The sequence below is a fragment of the Cervus elaphus genome, chromosome 9 (assembly GCF_910594005.1).
Source record: "Cervus elaphus chromosome 9, mCerEla1.1, whole genome shotgun sequence".
In the NCBI taxonomy this organism is placed as follows: domain Eukaryota; kingdom Metazoa; phylum Chordata; class Mammalia; order Artiodactyla; family Cervidae; genus Cervus; species Cervus elaphus.
In genome coordinates, this window is record NC_057823.1 from 5,608,090 (window position 1) to 5,622,828 (window position 14,739).

Consider the following 14,739-nt stretch of genomic DNA (forward strand, 5'->3'; position numbering starts at 1 on the left):
CGCCTCATCACAACCCAGAGCCCGAAACTGTTACACAGTTCCTATAAAGAACTGGCCGCCGCCATTCCCCTCCCCCTTCTGACGGGTAAGTAGAGAGCAGTTTGAAGGAAAACGCACGCGCGAGAAACTAAACTAAACCGCTAAGGCTCGCTAATCGCGGTAAGGCGCAGGCGCAAAACAGCCCAGTGTGTTTAAGGAGGTGGGCGGGGCTGAACCAAATACGCATGCGAATAATAATTAGCTGGCTGGAGTGGGCCGGCTCGTAAAACTACGCATGCGTCCGAGCTCTGTGTGACGCAAGAGGGCGGTGCGGGCACCTGGGTGCGCGTGCGCAGAGCTTGTTCAAAGGGCCTTATTTAGGTTGCGCAGGCGCCCACTAGCCATTTCGTCTCTGCCGCGCCGAAGTTGTGTGAGCAGGTGAGTATTTGTTGTTCGCTGTTTACCACCCAGCGTCGCCCGAGGCTGTCAGTTTTGCGAGGATTGCTTGCCCCTAGGTCTGTGTAGAGCGTGAGGGTCTTTGGCAAGGTGCAGGCTGCCGTTAGGAGCCAGGAATGGTTCGCCGAGTTGCGGCAGGCCGCTGAGGCCTACAGGCCGCGCCGACTCTATTGTGTGAGATGTCGGAGGAGGCGGAGCGGAAGCGACCGCCGCCATTTCCTAGCCTCCACGCTGGCGCTAGGCCGGGTTCCCCCTCGGCTTGAGGCCACGATAACTGGTGCGCAGAGCGGCTTCGGGCGTCCGGCTGCTGGCAAGTGGGGCACTCGTTGTTACATTCGCCAGGGTCGGAACGTCCTCACGGGCTTGACCCATCCTGAGGCTCCGCGGGCAGTCGGGCCGTCTCGAGAGCGGAGGGCAGTTTCATTTTAACGTTTCTCCAGGTCTGACTGCCATCCCCCGTCTTGCAGTCTGATTCGACGCCAGCACCCACTAAGAGACGATGATGTTGGGCACCGAAGGCGGTGAGGGGTTCGTGGTGAAGGTCCGGGGCTTGCCTTGGTCTTGCTCTGCAGACGAAGTGCAGCGGTTTTTTTCTGGTGAGTCTGAAACAGAGGCTGGAGTTAAGCACCCGAGGCCGCAGGACGGGCGAGCGAGGAGGCGACGGCGACAACGGCGGGGCCGAGCCCGTGGCGCCCCCTAGTGGGGCGCGGGCGGCAACTGTTCCCGTTGTCCAGCGCGCCCAGCCGGCTGCGGTTACGCAATGGAAATTGCGAAAGCCCCACCCGCCCGGCGCTCCTAGGGGGAATGCGGCCTCTGGCGGAATTTTTGTTTATCTTTTTAAAGTATTTTTCTGTGGATGTCTTTTCTTAGAAAGGATAAATGGGGATAGACCGGATTTTCCCCGGAATCTTGGAAAAATTTGCCGAGCAGCTGAGCAAATACCTTACAAATTTAAACTGCTAACACTTTTCAAATTTGGTTATTGATTTGAAAAGGGGCATTCTGTTTCGGAAAGAGAAAATATCGCTCTGAATTTAAGACAGTTTTTCCTAATCAGGATTTGGTAATTGAAGAGTTCGTGGTCGGCTCACTTTACAGTTGAGGGCACTGAAACCCAGGAAAGTTTTCTTGCCTGTGTAGCTTTTTTCCAGTATGTAGGTTTCCTTGAATGTCTGCCAAATGTCCTTGTTCTCATTATTAGTGTAAGATTAGACTGAAAGATAATATTTGGAAGAAATTTACAGGTTGGAAGGATATTTGTAGTATTGACTTACTATCTGAATTTAGTGTATGTAACGGAAAACGACCTGTAAAACAAGAAGCAAGTACATTGGAAGCCACCTTGCAGTGAGCAAGACTGGGTTTGGCTTCAGCTGTGCGTTTGGAGCATTTTAGCTTGGTAACATTGATCCCCTTTCAGGTGAGTATTGGCCCTGCAGTTCGGATTTGAGCAAGAAACTGTGATGTTGCTTCTAGTAAGGTAAAACTATCAAATACCTCGAATCAAAAGTCCAAATCAAGTGTATTCAGAAAAGACCATAAAATCACAAAGTCCAGATTGAAAAATGTGCTGAGGAGTTATTATTAAAAGTATGTTTAATGGACACACTTGAGTAATGAGTTGGAAATAAGTTCGGTAAGAAACGGCTTTGAATATTGGATTTTCTTGATGGATTGGGAATGCATTTAGGGTAATAAGAAAGTTTGGTCATGAGAGGAAAACTGCTTAATTACTAAGACACCTTAGGAGTTAGTAATAATGTTGCTCATTCTAGGTTTTGCAAATGATTTGCTTTGTAGTGGGGGTATGTATAGGCATTTCATCTGTATCACCCAGAGGTGGTTTTTAGTTTTAAATTCTGTATTAACGGTTGTTTTCTTTCCAGACTGCAAAATTCAAAATGGGGCTCAAGGTATTCGTTTCATCTACACCAGAGAAGGCAGACCGAGTGGCGAGGCTTTTGTTGAACTTGAATCAGAAGATGAAGTCAAATTGGCCCTGAAAAAAGACAGAGAAACTATGGGACACAGATATGTTGAAGGTTTGATTTACATTGCCCTAGTAACAGTAAATAAAACATTAAACAAATAGAAATCTATCTTACCCCTTCTGAATTTTAGGTATTTGACCGCATGGAAATGGTCATCTAAGAGTTTATGGCAGCTCTTCCTAGATTATCTAAAGACCCAGGAAGTCTGAACGTTGTTCTATAAGTTTCCGAAGTTGACTAATTCTAAGCACCTCTTTCAGTATTCAAGTCAAACAACGTTGAAATGGATTGGGTGTTGAAGCATACTGGTCCAAATAGTCCTGACACGGCCAATGATGGCTTTGTACGGCTTAGAGGACTCCCCTTTGGATGTAGCAAGGAAGAAATTGTTCAGTTCTTCTCAGGTATGTAGTCGTGTTTGTTGTTGAGCAGTGAGTTCTGGCTAGCAGCTGGCAACATGTGATTGAATAGACTTAAAAGTTGAGAAGCTTAGATATTTAAATAGGTTGTGAGTATATGCAGATGTTTTCTTCTTCCTGGAGACCTTCAAATAATTTAAGCCCATCTTAAAGGTGGATTAATTATTTCCAAAATGCTAACTTTGCTTATATTTAGTATTGTAGTTCAGAGTAGATCTTTGAGGATTGTCCTCAACAACTTAACTACTTTCTCACATTGCTGTTCAGCAAAATACTTCAAGTTAAAGGTAAGATCCCTTAACATTAGAATAGTATGTTAGGCTGTTGTAATTTATGGCAGGTGTCTATATTGTAAGACACAGTAGGTACTGGGGCCAGAAATGTCTCTAATGATCTCATTCTGTTTATGCAAGAAAAAAACATAGGGAAATAATTGGTTTTAGCCAGGGAATTAAACTTACTGAGAGGAAGTGTAGGTTGAATGTAGTTTTAGTATCTGAAGTACAGAAAGTGTTTTGAAATTGTTTTGGGCCTAAAGTATTTGAATGTTTAGCAGAATGTTAGAGCGTATATTTTAAATATTGTTGCTTAATATTCATGATGTTATAAATTGGAATTAACAAATCCTTTCATGGTTTAGTGTAGTATGTATTAAAATTTTGACTATTAGATATGTATCAAGTCCTAATGTTTTGCCAGAATTTTTGAAATCAAGTCTATTTTTACTGTTTTTGTCTAAATTGGTGAGAATTGAATGCTATCTGTCAACATCGTTAAATATGAACATAATTTCATATCTTCTAGGAAAGTGCTTTAAGTCCTTTTTGTAAGCTTGGGAATGTATCCACGGAAAGGATTTTTCATAGACGGAATTTCCAGAAGTGAATCATACTACTGTTAGAGAATAAGAGTGCATGATTGTGCTGTGTTAGATCAGTTGTTTGTTGAAAGCTTAGATTGTATGTTTGTCAATTGTATGACTAAGCAATGTTTCAATCTGTATATAAAATGTTTAAATATGTAATTTTTTAAAATTGAAGTTCCACTAACTTTAAAACATTGAAAAATATGAAATGAGGTAAAAGGTGTATCTTTGAATTTAGCAAAACTATTGTATTTAATGCTTGAAAATGTGTATAATTCTTGTGTAATTCAACATTAAGTTGCATAGATAAATAAGTGTTCTTAATTGTTGAATTCTTAATGCATCCTGTGTTCAGAGTTTTTTCTTGTATACCATGTCATGGGATGTGTTAAGAATTGAGTTATAGTTTGTAATAATGGAACTTCATATTACTGCAATGCTTTTTTAAAGAGTACTTGTTGAAAGCATACCATTCACCTAAAGTTAAAATTCTGGTTTATTTAAAGCTATAAGAAGAATCATTTCTGGGCTTGTGATGTTAATATTGCCCCCCTACTGGGGTTATTTGTCCTTGGGTTGAAGGGTTGGAAATCGTGCCAAATGGGATAACATTGCCGGTGGACTTCCAGGGGAGGAGTACGGGGGAGGCCTTCGTGCAGTTTGCTTCACAGGAAATAGCTGAAAAGGCTCTAAAGAAACACAAGGAAAGAATAGGGCACAGGTGGGGATGGATGGTTGGTTGGATTTGTCACTTTTCTTATGGTAAACAATTAAATCCATATTCTCTCTGCTTAGAATCAAGGGAAGAAAATCTGATTTCATAGTCTATTTGATATTTTGCCACAATTTTCAAACTTGTCCAGTGTCAAAGTCCGATAGTACTTTGAGATTAAATTTTAGATTTAAAAATTGTCCCCAGTTAATTTGATCTACTTCACAATTTTGTAAGATTCCTAATTAACCCTAGTCAGTGGAGTTGAGAGACTATGGTTTTAAAAATGTTAATGCAAACCTGGCTTTAGCTGTAATAACACCCACCTAGTAAATTAATATTACCATAAGAAAATGTGATACTTTCTGATCTTGTTTTTAAAGTTGAAATGCAACAAACTTTCTTGCTGTATAAATATTCTGCATATGTATTAATAAGCATAGCTTTCAAGAAATTGTCACAAAAGGTTTTATTCTCTTTGCTTGTGACTATTTTTCATTGAAGCATGCGCTTACCTATGCTGATTCCTACTAAAAGCATAGGCTGGGGAATTTATTGGCGGAAAGAGATGTGTAGTGTGGGCTAGACTGTTGGTGGAGGCTGGCTTTTTAGCCCACTTGCTATACATGATGCCAATGGATTTAAGACATGAAATGTTGAAAGTTGAGTGGAATTCTTTCCCTCCTAAGACATTTACAGTGCTCCTCTCTACCCCTAAGGTTGGGCACTCTGCCTCAGAGGAGGACATTTTTCTCATAAAGTTTACATTAAATCTTAAAATTGAGTGAATTTCTGGTCATTGCCTATGCAAATATAAGAAATCTGGCTTTAAATATTAGTCAGTTTCATGGCTATGACTTCATTGTTTTCTTGTGTAACTAAATACCTGTATGAAATGAACTAATGTTTTCTCTCCCTTCCCCACCCCCCTTCCTCATGAACAATGCTTTAGGTATATCGAAATCTTTAAGAGCAGTCGAGCTGAAGTTAGAACTCACTATGATCCACCACGAAAACTTATGGCCATGCAGCGACCAGGTCCCTATGACAGACCTGGGGCTGGCAGAGGGTATAACAGCATTGGAAGAGGAGCTGGCTTTGAAAGGATGAGGCGTGGTGCTTATGGTGGAGGTATGTGGACTGTGCAAGTGTCAGGAGGTCTGTTCTTTATGAGTGTTTTCATGTAGTGATAGTACTTTTTGTCTTTCAGGTTATGGAGGCTATGATGATTATAATGGCTATAATGATGGCTATGGATTTGGGTCAGATAGATTTGGAAGAGGTAAGGTAAGAATTGAATTTCTCTTCTGAGGGATACTTACACTCTTGTTCATCTAGACCTCAATTACTGTTTTTCAGGAATGTCAGATCACAGATACGGGGATGGTGGCTCTACTTTCCAGAGCACAACAGGACACTGTGTACACATGCGGGGATTACCTTACAGAGCTACTGAGAATGACATTTATAATGTAAGTGGAGGATAGATTGATAAATTGTCTATTTCAGTACAGCAGTAAAAACATGGTTGTTATTCTACTTAAGTGAAGCAGCATGTTAAAATTTTGTTTCTTTTAACAAGGTTTGATTTTGATTCTTTGAAATACCTTGTATTTAGTTTTTTTCACCACTCAACCCTGTGAGAGTACATATTGAAATTGGTCCTGATGGCAGAGTAACTGGTGAAGCAGATGTCGAGTTTGCAACTCATGAAGATGCTGTGGCAGCTATGTCAAAAGACAAAGCAAATATGCGTAAGTGCAATTTAAGGATTTTGGGGTCTCTTTACAGATAGTTGTGTGACTAATGATTATAACAGAGGAATACTGAGGATGTGAAAATTTTTTAATCCAGGGATAGGGTTCTGTGGATCTTTAAAAAGTTCTTGGGTGGTATGACTAAAACGACTTTGATAAGAACACTGACTTAAGGTATATGCTTGATTGACAGACTTAAGTGGTATAGATGAATGCTTGACTGCTTTTTAAAAAACCTGCATGAAGTAAATCACCTGAGAACAAGCAGCTAGAATTTTTTTTTTACAAAAAGTAATAAGTTCACAGATCAACTTAAAAGAATTTAAAAGAGCTTATCTTTCTTTCACCAACAAACATTTTCAAACTGTTTTTTTCTCATTTCAGAACACAGATATGTAGAACTCTTCTTGAATTCTACAGCAGGAGCAAGCGGTGGTGCTTACGGTAGCCAAATGCTAGGAGGCATGGGTTTGTGTAAATATCACTTTAGTGTCTTTTTTTTAAGCTAACCTTGTATGCCTTTTCTCTCATTTCAGAACACAGATATGTAGAACTCTTCTTGAATTCTACAGCAGGAGCAAGCGGTGGTGCTTATGGTAGCCAAATGATGGGAGGCATGGGCTTGTGTAAATATCGTTAGTTTTTTTAAAAACCAAAACATTTATATTTATATAAGTCAATTTATATAAGTTAAGTTAATTTATATATAAGGGGTTTAGCAAAATTTAGGCAAAGAAAAGTTTTGATTTGAATAGTATGCATTAAATGTTTGTGAGTTACATAAAATGCTTAGAATAGATAAGTTGGTTGAAGTACTTTTGGGGGAGGGGACTGTAGAAAGAAACTAGTTGAATTGTTTAAGTATAAAGTATAAGCCTAAAATATTTAGCAAAACACAGGATCAAAATAAATTGTTGGGCATAATTAGGTGTTCAGTGATACCTGTGTATTGAAACACCCTTAATATATGAAATCATGGGGGAAAATCCCATTAAATCCAATTAAGCAGTTTCATAAGGTGTTGTCAAAATGCCTCTACTTAAGGAAACGTGGATTCAGTCCTGCTGATGTGTATACTTTTGGCCTTGTGGTTTTTAAGTGTTTGACTAGCTCATATGATGGACAGAAAGGTAGTCTGATCATAGATAATAGACAGAAGGTGGTACAGCGGGTTCTAGTGATGTTAAGATCAAGACTGGAAAATAATAGATTTAGAATTACAAGCCGGGTACCACCAGGTACCACATTACATAAGAAACAAAGTTCTAATGTTCTCTTAACTTAACAGCAAACCAGTCCAGTTATGGTGGCCCGGCCAGCCAGCAGCTGAGTGGTGGTTATGGAGGCGGCTATGGTGGCCAGAGCAGCATGAGTGGATATGGTAAGTGTTTTTTTTAATATACTTAGAATAAGCTTCAGGCAGGTTTCTTTAGTTGGGAATGTTCAGGCTCTTTTTTTGGTAAAATTGGGTTATTAAATATATGTTCTTGATCCTAATATAAATATTCAAATAGCTTAATTTTCAGAATCAATCATTGGGAGGGGGAAGTATTCTATGAATTCAAAATAGTCAATATTGCAACTTTGAATAATGTCGAGCCAGAAAACATCTGCCTCCGTTTGTTAAAACATTAAAGTCGTTCTCTTTTTCTGTCTTTTTGTTAGCAGTAAATCCATGTTAGATGGAGGGAGAATTTAGAATGGTGGTTGGGTTCAAGACCGTATTTACTAGTCAGTTAACCTAGGATTGGTTTTATTAATTAATTTTTTCAGTTGGTCTAAAGAATGGTGATTTTGGTATTATAGTCTTACCCTACAAAATCCTTTTGCAGACCAAGTTTTACAGGAAAACTCCAGTGATTTTCAATCAAACATTGCATAGGTAAATATTTTCTCAAAAAATATAATTTAAATTCCCAATAGCAAATATTGATATGTTGTAATAACACTTTCTATAGCAGTCAATGGCTCTTATTTAACTCCATGGAGGCTGCCATCTTGGGCACAGTGAGTTGCCTTTAGTCCAACTTTGTTGTCTCACTTCCTGCCCACCATGAATAGGAAAAGCAAGAGATTGCCCCTGTGCTCCCTATTCATACATGCCATTCGATGGACACATTGTGAATGTTTACGGTAAATTTTTTTTAAAATGCTTTGTTTAGCTTTAAAAACAACATGAAGTAATTTTGCAATTTTTGAAAAACACTAGTTTTCCTTTAAACTTTTTTCAACGTTGATCCTGAAGCATCCAAGTAAATGGTAGCACACGAGTCTGGCAAGTTGGTACTGCAGAGAAAAGGGGTTTATTGAGACTTGTTTGGAGTCGGGAGTCCCTTTTCCCAAACATGCTTCTCGCCACTTGGACAGCAGCCCTTTGTACTCGTATACTTTTTAAACTTTTTTGGAATGCTGTATTTTAGTTGACTGCTAATCTGATACTTGCCCTGACTTGTCACACTGATCTCTCTGCAGGCGGCCAAGCAGCAGTGAACAGCAGCTACTACAGTAGCGGGAGCCGAACGTCTGTGGGCGTGAACGGAATGGGAGGGGTGTCTGGCATGTCCAGTATGAGTGGTGGATGGGGAATGTGATCGGTCCTGATCGCTGACCTTGGTCAACGTTTTTTAAAAGAAAAACTTAAGTTTTAACAGTTTTGCAATACAAGCTTGTGATTTATGCTTACTCTAAGTGGAAATCAGGATTGTTTTAAAGACTTAAGGTTCAGTATTTTTGAACACACATTCATCTAGGATGTAACAACTAGGTTGGGTAAACTATTACTGTTAAATAATTTTCAGCTTTTCTCAAGTTAGTTCTATTGTAGGATGTACTTAAGCAGTAAGTGTATTTAGGTTAAAGCAGTTGAATTATGTTAAATGTTGCTCTTACATCACATTACATTGAACACTGTCTGGATGCATGTTGAAAGACATGCTTTTTTGTAAAACTCAATATAGGAGCTGTGTCTACAATTAAAAGTGAAACATTTGGCATGTTTGTTAATTCTAGTTTCATTTAATAACCTCTATGGCACGTAAGTTTAAGCTTTTTTTTTTAAGTTAATGGGGGAAATTTGACACGCAATACCAATACTTTAGGATTTTGGTCTTGGTGTTTGTATGAAATTCTGAGGCCTTGAGTTAAATTTTTCATTGTATTGTGATTTTCCTTTTAGGTGTATTGCGCTAAGTGAAACTTGTCGAATAAATCTTCCTTTTAGAAACTGCACTTTGTCTGGTCTGTGCTTCAGTGTCATGTGGACTGTTTCTTGGTGCTTTATTGCTGCCTGGGGCGTAGGTGAACAGTGACCCGCATCTCTGGCTGTGGCAGACAGGCTTGGCAGTTGTGGATGTTGTGTAGATATCTTCAGACTTCTCCTTCCAGTACAACTGAAGGTAAATTAAGCTTTGGGGGCCCGTGGAAGGTCTGTGTTTGGCCCGGCTGCACAGGATGTGATCTGAATTGCCTTTGACTTGCTAAGCACTTGCACAAGGCCAAGGGGGAGGCAGAAGTGTCCTCGGTTATGCTCTGCATGTCTGTGGAAGCGTTTTGAGCATGGCTGAGGAAGTGCCAGAGGCACTCTTGTGGCATCTTTTGAATTTTGCTTCTATGAGGTACCTTCTAGAAGGAGCTAGCTCATAGAGGACTTTGAAATGAGATTCAGTCTTTTATTTTTGCCTCACTCCTCAAGGTCAAGTCTGCTTAGGAGCAAAATTACTTTATAAAGTATAAAACTATCAGGTACTTCTGAGAACAAACAAATGATTAGTTTAACTCTAATTGAAAATCTAGGTAAAACTCAATGGCATTTGCTAGGAAAGTAATAAGCAATACAGGTATAGTTCTAGAATTACCTTTAGACACTTAGCACTGGTAATTTGGGAATTTCCACTCATTCATCATCCCTCTAATAGAAATTAAGTTTGCTGCATTGAGGTTAGAATTCAGAATTGGAGCTGTGAACGTAGGCTTGTGCTGTTCAAAGCCATTTTTTTTCTTGCTGACAGTGCTGAAGGTGTGATTAGTGAATGTAGAAAAACTGCTTAGAATGATAGCACTTCTTAAAGATTGCAGTTGGCAGCACTACACGAAGATACATTGAAGGACTCTGCAGATCCTCTTGCCCTTCCACATGCTCTGAAAACTGGGTGCATACCTTCAGTTGGGTTGGGGATACAGAAGTATTCTAATGTTATATAAATTGTCTTCTGCAGGCTCAGAGAATTTTCTGGGGATGCACTGTTAGAGCATTGGTGTTCTAAACCTAGTAATGCCCTTGAGATCTTTACTTGGTCTGTGTCTGGGGAAATCAAGGAGTGTTCCTTGATCCTCCATAGTCCTTTAGTTTTTTTTCTTTTTTTTTAACAAAGAACATCTTTGTTGAAGAAACATGAAAAAATACCTAGAAACATTGTGTTTCTTTGGAACACTGTACTCCATGGACCAGCATCATCACCTGAGAGTTTGTTAGGAAAGGTCAGAGTCTTCAAACTTGGTGTCATTTATCATGATCCTTACCCGTCCACAGCCTGCATTTAAGCTGGAGAAACACTGCCTCCTGTCTGTCCCTCGTTGTTTGCCCAAGTAAGGGGAAGTCTGCCAAACCGGAAACTGAGGGCTCCAAAGTTCAGGTGCATAATGGATATCTTAAATTCTTTCCATGCAGCTAGGTAACTTAGTCTCCAGCACTGGCATCCTCTGAATAACGCTTGGGGCATGGGGGCAGGGGCAGCTTTTAGAAATCAGGATGATAAAGGAAGAGCACTTCGTGTGGTAGTGGTGGGAAGTGTCAGAACTGTCTTGAAGGAGGGAGGTACCCCGCTCCTCTTCTGTGTGCAGATGAGACACAGGCTGAGACATGACTTACCTACGGCTCCCCAGCAAGTCGGAGTAAAAATTGGGTACACTGAAAACGGTACAAATCTAACGCTAGACCAGTTGGGGGAAGTGTGGTATGTGAACTTCGGGAAAAGCTGGGCCCTGAATGAGGTTAAGAAAGCTGCTCAGATTAAGTTAGGGAAGAGGAGAAAGTCCCTTTTTGCTGCCATGTGCTTCCTTAGTTCAGTTCACTCAGTCGTGTCTGACTCTTTGCAACCCCATGGACTGTAGCCTACCAGGCTCCTCCATCCATGGGATTTTCCAGGCAATAGTACTGGAGTGGGTTGCCATTCAAAAATCTGCACTTCGGAATGAATGTAGCTTTGAAGCAGGGCACACAGTTTTGGACCTCACGTCACTGAACCTTCCATATTTCCCATCCGTAACAGGTGTGTTTAGGGGAGCAGATGTGGAATCATCCAGGCTGTGGGTGTGCCTTGTGCTAGGACAGTACAGAAAGAAGAGCCAGGCTCTAAGCAGAGGCTGGACAGCCAAGGTCAGAACACTGGTGGGAGGTGGACGCGGGCACTGGAAAGAGGCCTTGCATGCAGATGGACTGACCTGTCTGGATTACAGTGCTTGTTACACTTCTGTAACCTGAATACTCAAGGCCATTAACTGGTGGAGGGAAGTTAGGGGGGTGTGTGTGCGCATGTGTGTGCAAGCATGTGCTCAGGTGGGAATCCAGAGGAAGGCTCTGAGCCAGTTTTCCACAGCCCACAAATACCTTGAAATCCAAAATGTTTCCCTACAGGTGCCTCCATCTGTAATTAACTACACTAACCCTGTTAGATAAAGGAATACATTCTGAGCTTTGGCGAGATACTTCTGCTATGCCTGTTGAACATTAACAGCTCAGCTTGTCCTTTATTCAGCTGGGCAGCAGCCTGCACCCCAGAACCCAGCAAGCTCAGGCCCCTACCTCAGGTGCAGCCACCCTCACTGAGGGCCTCTAGTCCTGAAATGGGGGTTGTCCTGGGCATCCTGTGAAGCTGACATAAGCTCCTTCATTATTTATACCAGAATGAAAAATAAAGACTTTTATTGCAGGGCTAATGATGGATATTCACAAGGGTGTGAATTTCTTGACTCTGAAGCAGGGAAGGCATGCTGGGGTGGTGGGGAGGAAAAGGAACTGATTCCTACAACTAGTTGGGCTGTTGCAAAAGAGGTTAATTCTTTGGGAACTGAAAAATGATAATAGCAAAATCATGAAGTTACATCTGAACCAAAGCCGGTGGTGTCAAGTGAGAATGTCAATCCAGAGGAGTTGATTCCATACAACTTGGAGAGGAGAGGCACAAGCAGCTTCCAGTCCCGTGTGCTGCGTCCAGAGGGCCAGCAGCCCGGCTTGGGAACCAACCTTCCAAGTCCCTGACTAACTGAAGACCAGAGAGTTTGGCACTGTTCTGAGGCTGCCCACAGACATGAAGATAGGCTGGCAACTGGTCTAGAAAGCAGGCCCTGCTGAGGCCCCTGCCTTAGGAGCTGGTGGAGGAGGAGCACCGCTGAAGGAGCAGGGTGTGGCAGCTGTCACACACCCGGACTGGTCTGGGGTAGGAGGGCAGGGCCAGCTCGTTACTGGAGCACGTGTTGCAGAAGATGTGGCCACAGTTCCGGCAGTGGTGCTGGAGGATGGAAAAGAGGCAGTTACAGAATGCTGTGCTGCCTGGGTCTGCACACCCGCTCTAGCTGACCAACCTTTAAAAGTTCAATACTTTAAAAATCCCTCCTCCAGAGGCTTGTATCATTTTGAAAGGGGTTCTTCTAGACCTCGTGTTTCTACATTTCTGTTCCTGTAAAATCCATGGAGTGTTGGAGGGGGTGTCCAATGGCATGAGTCAAGTTCTTTTTCTTTGTGTTTTATTGGACTTGACAACTCTGTCAGTTGGCAGTCAATGATAGAGTGCCTGGGTATGTTCCCTGTAATTGCTGCATTCCATGGTGGTAACCCAAGGTTTCTTTAGCCTGCCACTCATGAGAAGTTCTTTAATAAAGGCTCTCTATTTTGTGTGACATCTATATCTTGCCCTGCCCAACTGGTCAATCAAGGCCTGCTCAACCTTGGACTGAAGGCTGGGCCCAAGACCTGTTCCTGGAACCTGAAGGCGGGCTACACAGGCAGAGGTAGATTCACTGGGTGCAAGTGCCCTGCCCAGATTGCCACCTGGATGCCTGTCTTAAGACTTACTGCCCATAGGTTCCCTGTGGTTTTGCCTAACTAGGCCAGATTTTGGTCCTGTTGCTCTCAAAGAATTTTCAGCTTATACACACACACCTAGACCACTTCTGCAAACAAGCAGCCCCAACTCCCAAATCATTGACAGGACTGTGGTGGAGACAAGGCCTGTGCTAATGGGCTGAGGTCCCTGAAGGGGGGTAGGCTGGGAAGTCATCTGCCGGCAGACCAGTGAGCATGAACCCAGTGCAGCGGGCCTAGTCCTACGGGCCTTCTCCAGAATCAGGGCCCAGGCAGGGAACCAACTTAGTCCCTGGGCGAGCAAGTGGAGGGCTACCCCACATACCTTTCTCCGGGAAATGGAGAACTCCTTTTCACACTGCTTACAGTGTGTTGCTTCATCGTCTTTCAGCCAAGTATGGCCCTGAGGAAGGAAGAACACACAATCCTATTTTATGGCTTGGCTCCCGATGAGCCTCTAGCTATGTTCATCCTTCAGCCCAGCATCCACCGTCCCTAATAGCACCTGGTTTGCTTTTGAGGGACTGCCTCTTCTGCACTAGAAGTGGTCCCAGGATTGTCCCCCGACCCTGACCACAGCTGGAGCTCGTGCCGCAGCCTACCTGCCCTGTGGCCTCCTCGTCTCTGCAGGTTGCCAGATTCTCCATCCTCACATTAACCTGAGACTTCCAGTCCCTTTCACCAAGTGCCCTAGGGCTGAAGTGATCAGAATCAGGGTCTGGTGCTTGTAACTCCAACCCTGGCTGAGACATCATGCAAACTGCCCCCTAAACTGGCAGGAGGAAGACGGGCCAACCCTGGCAGCCAGACTAGAAAATCTGTGGCAGCAGTCCCCACTGAGAAAGAAGGCCAACGTGCTTCGGAGACAGGAGGTGCTTCTCCATACACACTGACGTCCTGATTGTCAGAGCTTCGTGGGGAAGCAGAGGAGGCAACTGAAGCTTAGAGAGATGCCTTTCTGGAGATCTTTCTAAGGGAAAACAGATTTCCATTGCTCGTCTCGGACTGAGCTGTTCAAAGGTCATGCGCCCCAGGCACTTTAATGGCGCCTTGGCTTCTGTTGACTATTGCTTTCCTGATGACACAGAGATATGACTGGGAGGTGCAGCACAGGCCCGTCATGCTTTCAGCCTAGTGTTCCACAGCTCCAGGAAGCTCTAGGGTCCCATTTTATGACTTATCCTCCCTCTAGCACGGTCAGCTGACATTTTGCGCAAACACTTGTTTATATCTGCAGGGGATAAAAACAGCTCACAGCAATGACATCTAAGGAGCTTTTCAGTCTACAAGGGAGGATAAAATAAAACTGTGAACTGCCAAGTCCAGGCTGCTGTTAGTTGCTGTGACAATTTGCTGCTTCTGACCCGAGGCGGCCTGGTAGTCAAGTGCCTAGAGACTTAAGGGTCTCTGCTTCAGCACGTGCGGCAGGGTGCCTAGGGAAGAGGCTGTCTGTACACTGCTGCCAGAGCGGGGCTGAGGGTC

The 14,739-nt window shown here is 42.7% G+C and overlaps 2 protein-coding genes across 12 annotated transcripts in view; one reads left to right on the plus strand and one right to left on the minus strand.

Moving 5' to 3' along the window:
* Positions 1-27: 27 nt before the first annotated feature.
* HNRNPH1 (heterogeneous nuclear ribonucleoprotein H1) lies at positions 28-9,407 on the plus strand. 9 transcript variants are annotated; one of them, XM_043910716.1, is made up of 14 exons: positions 333-417; positions 876-1,031; positions 2,322-2,477; positions 2,687-2,830; positions 4,293-4,431; positions 5,375-5,553; positions 5,633-5,704; positions 5,761-5,894; positions 6,041-6,176; positions 6,564-6,623; positions 6,716-6,775; positions 7,468-7,560; positions 8,012-8,061; positions 8,652-8,739. In XM_043910716.1, the coding sequence occupies exons 2-13, from the start codon at positions 935-937 to the stop codon at positions 8,059-8,061; spliced, it is 1,320 nt and encodes a 439-aa protein (XP_043766651.1). In that variant the 5' UTR covers positions 333-417; positions 876-934; the 3' UTR covers positions 8,652-8,739. The 9 variants fall into 9 exon arrangements, with proteins under 9 accessions (XP_043766646.1, XP_043766645.1, XP_043766651.1 ...); XM_043910715.1 differs by having other exon boundaries at positions 6,716-6,805; positions 8,652-8,737; XM_043910711.1 differs by lacking the exons at positions 333-417; positions 8,012-8,061 and adding an exon at positions 28-85 and having other exon boundaries at positions 903-1,031; positions 6,716-6,805; positions 8,652-9,407.
* Positions 9,408-12,082: 2,675 nt separating this feature from the next.
* RUFY1 (RUN and FYVE domain containing 1) overlaps positions 12,083-14,739 on the minus strand; it is a 63,554-nt gene continuing 60,897 nt past the window's right edge. For all 3 annotated transcript variants that reach the window (XM_043910706.1, XM_043910708.1, XM_043910707.1), the window contains exons 17-18: positions 13,583-13,660; positions 12,083-12,685 (exon numbers count right to left, since the gene is read on the minus strand). In XM_043910706.1, coding sequence (XP_043766641.1) covers positions 12,539-12,685; positions 13,583-13,660 — 225 coding nt within the window. In that variant the 3' untranslated portion in view covers positions 12,083-12,538. The remainder of the gene's footprint in view (positions 12,686-13,582; positions 13,661-14,739) is intronic.

Coding starts and splice junctions, on each gene's coding strand:
- HNRNPH1 (XM_043910711.1), top strand. CDS start 935: ATGATGTTGGGCACCGAAGGCGGTGAGGGGTTCGTGGTGAAGGTCCGG. Junction 1,032..2,321: donor AGTGCAGCGGTTTTTTTCTG/GTGAGTCTGAAA, acceptor TTTTCTTTCCAG/ACTGCAAAATTCAAAATGGG. Junction 2,478..2,686: donor GGGACACAGATATGTTGAAG/GTTTGATTTACA, acceptor CACCTCTTTCAG/TATTCAAGTCAAACAACGTT.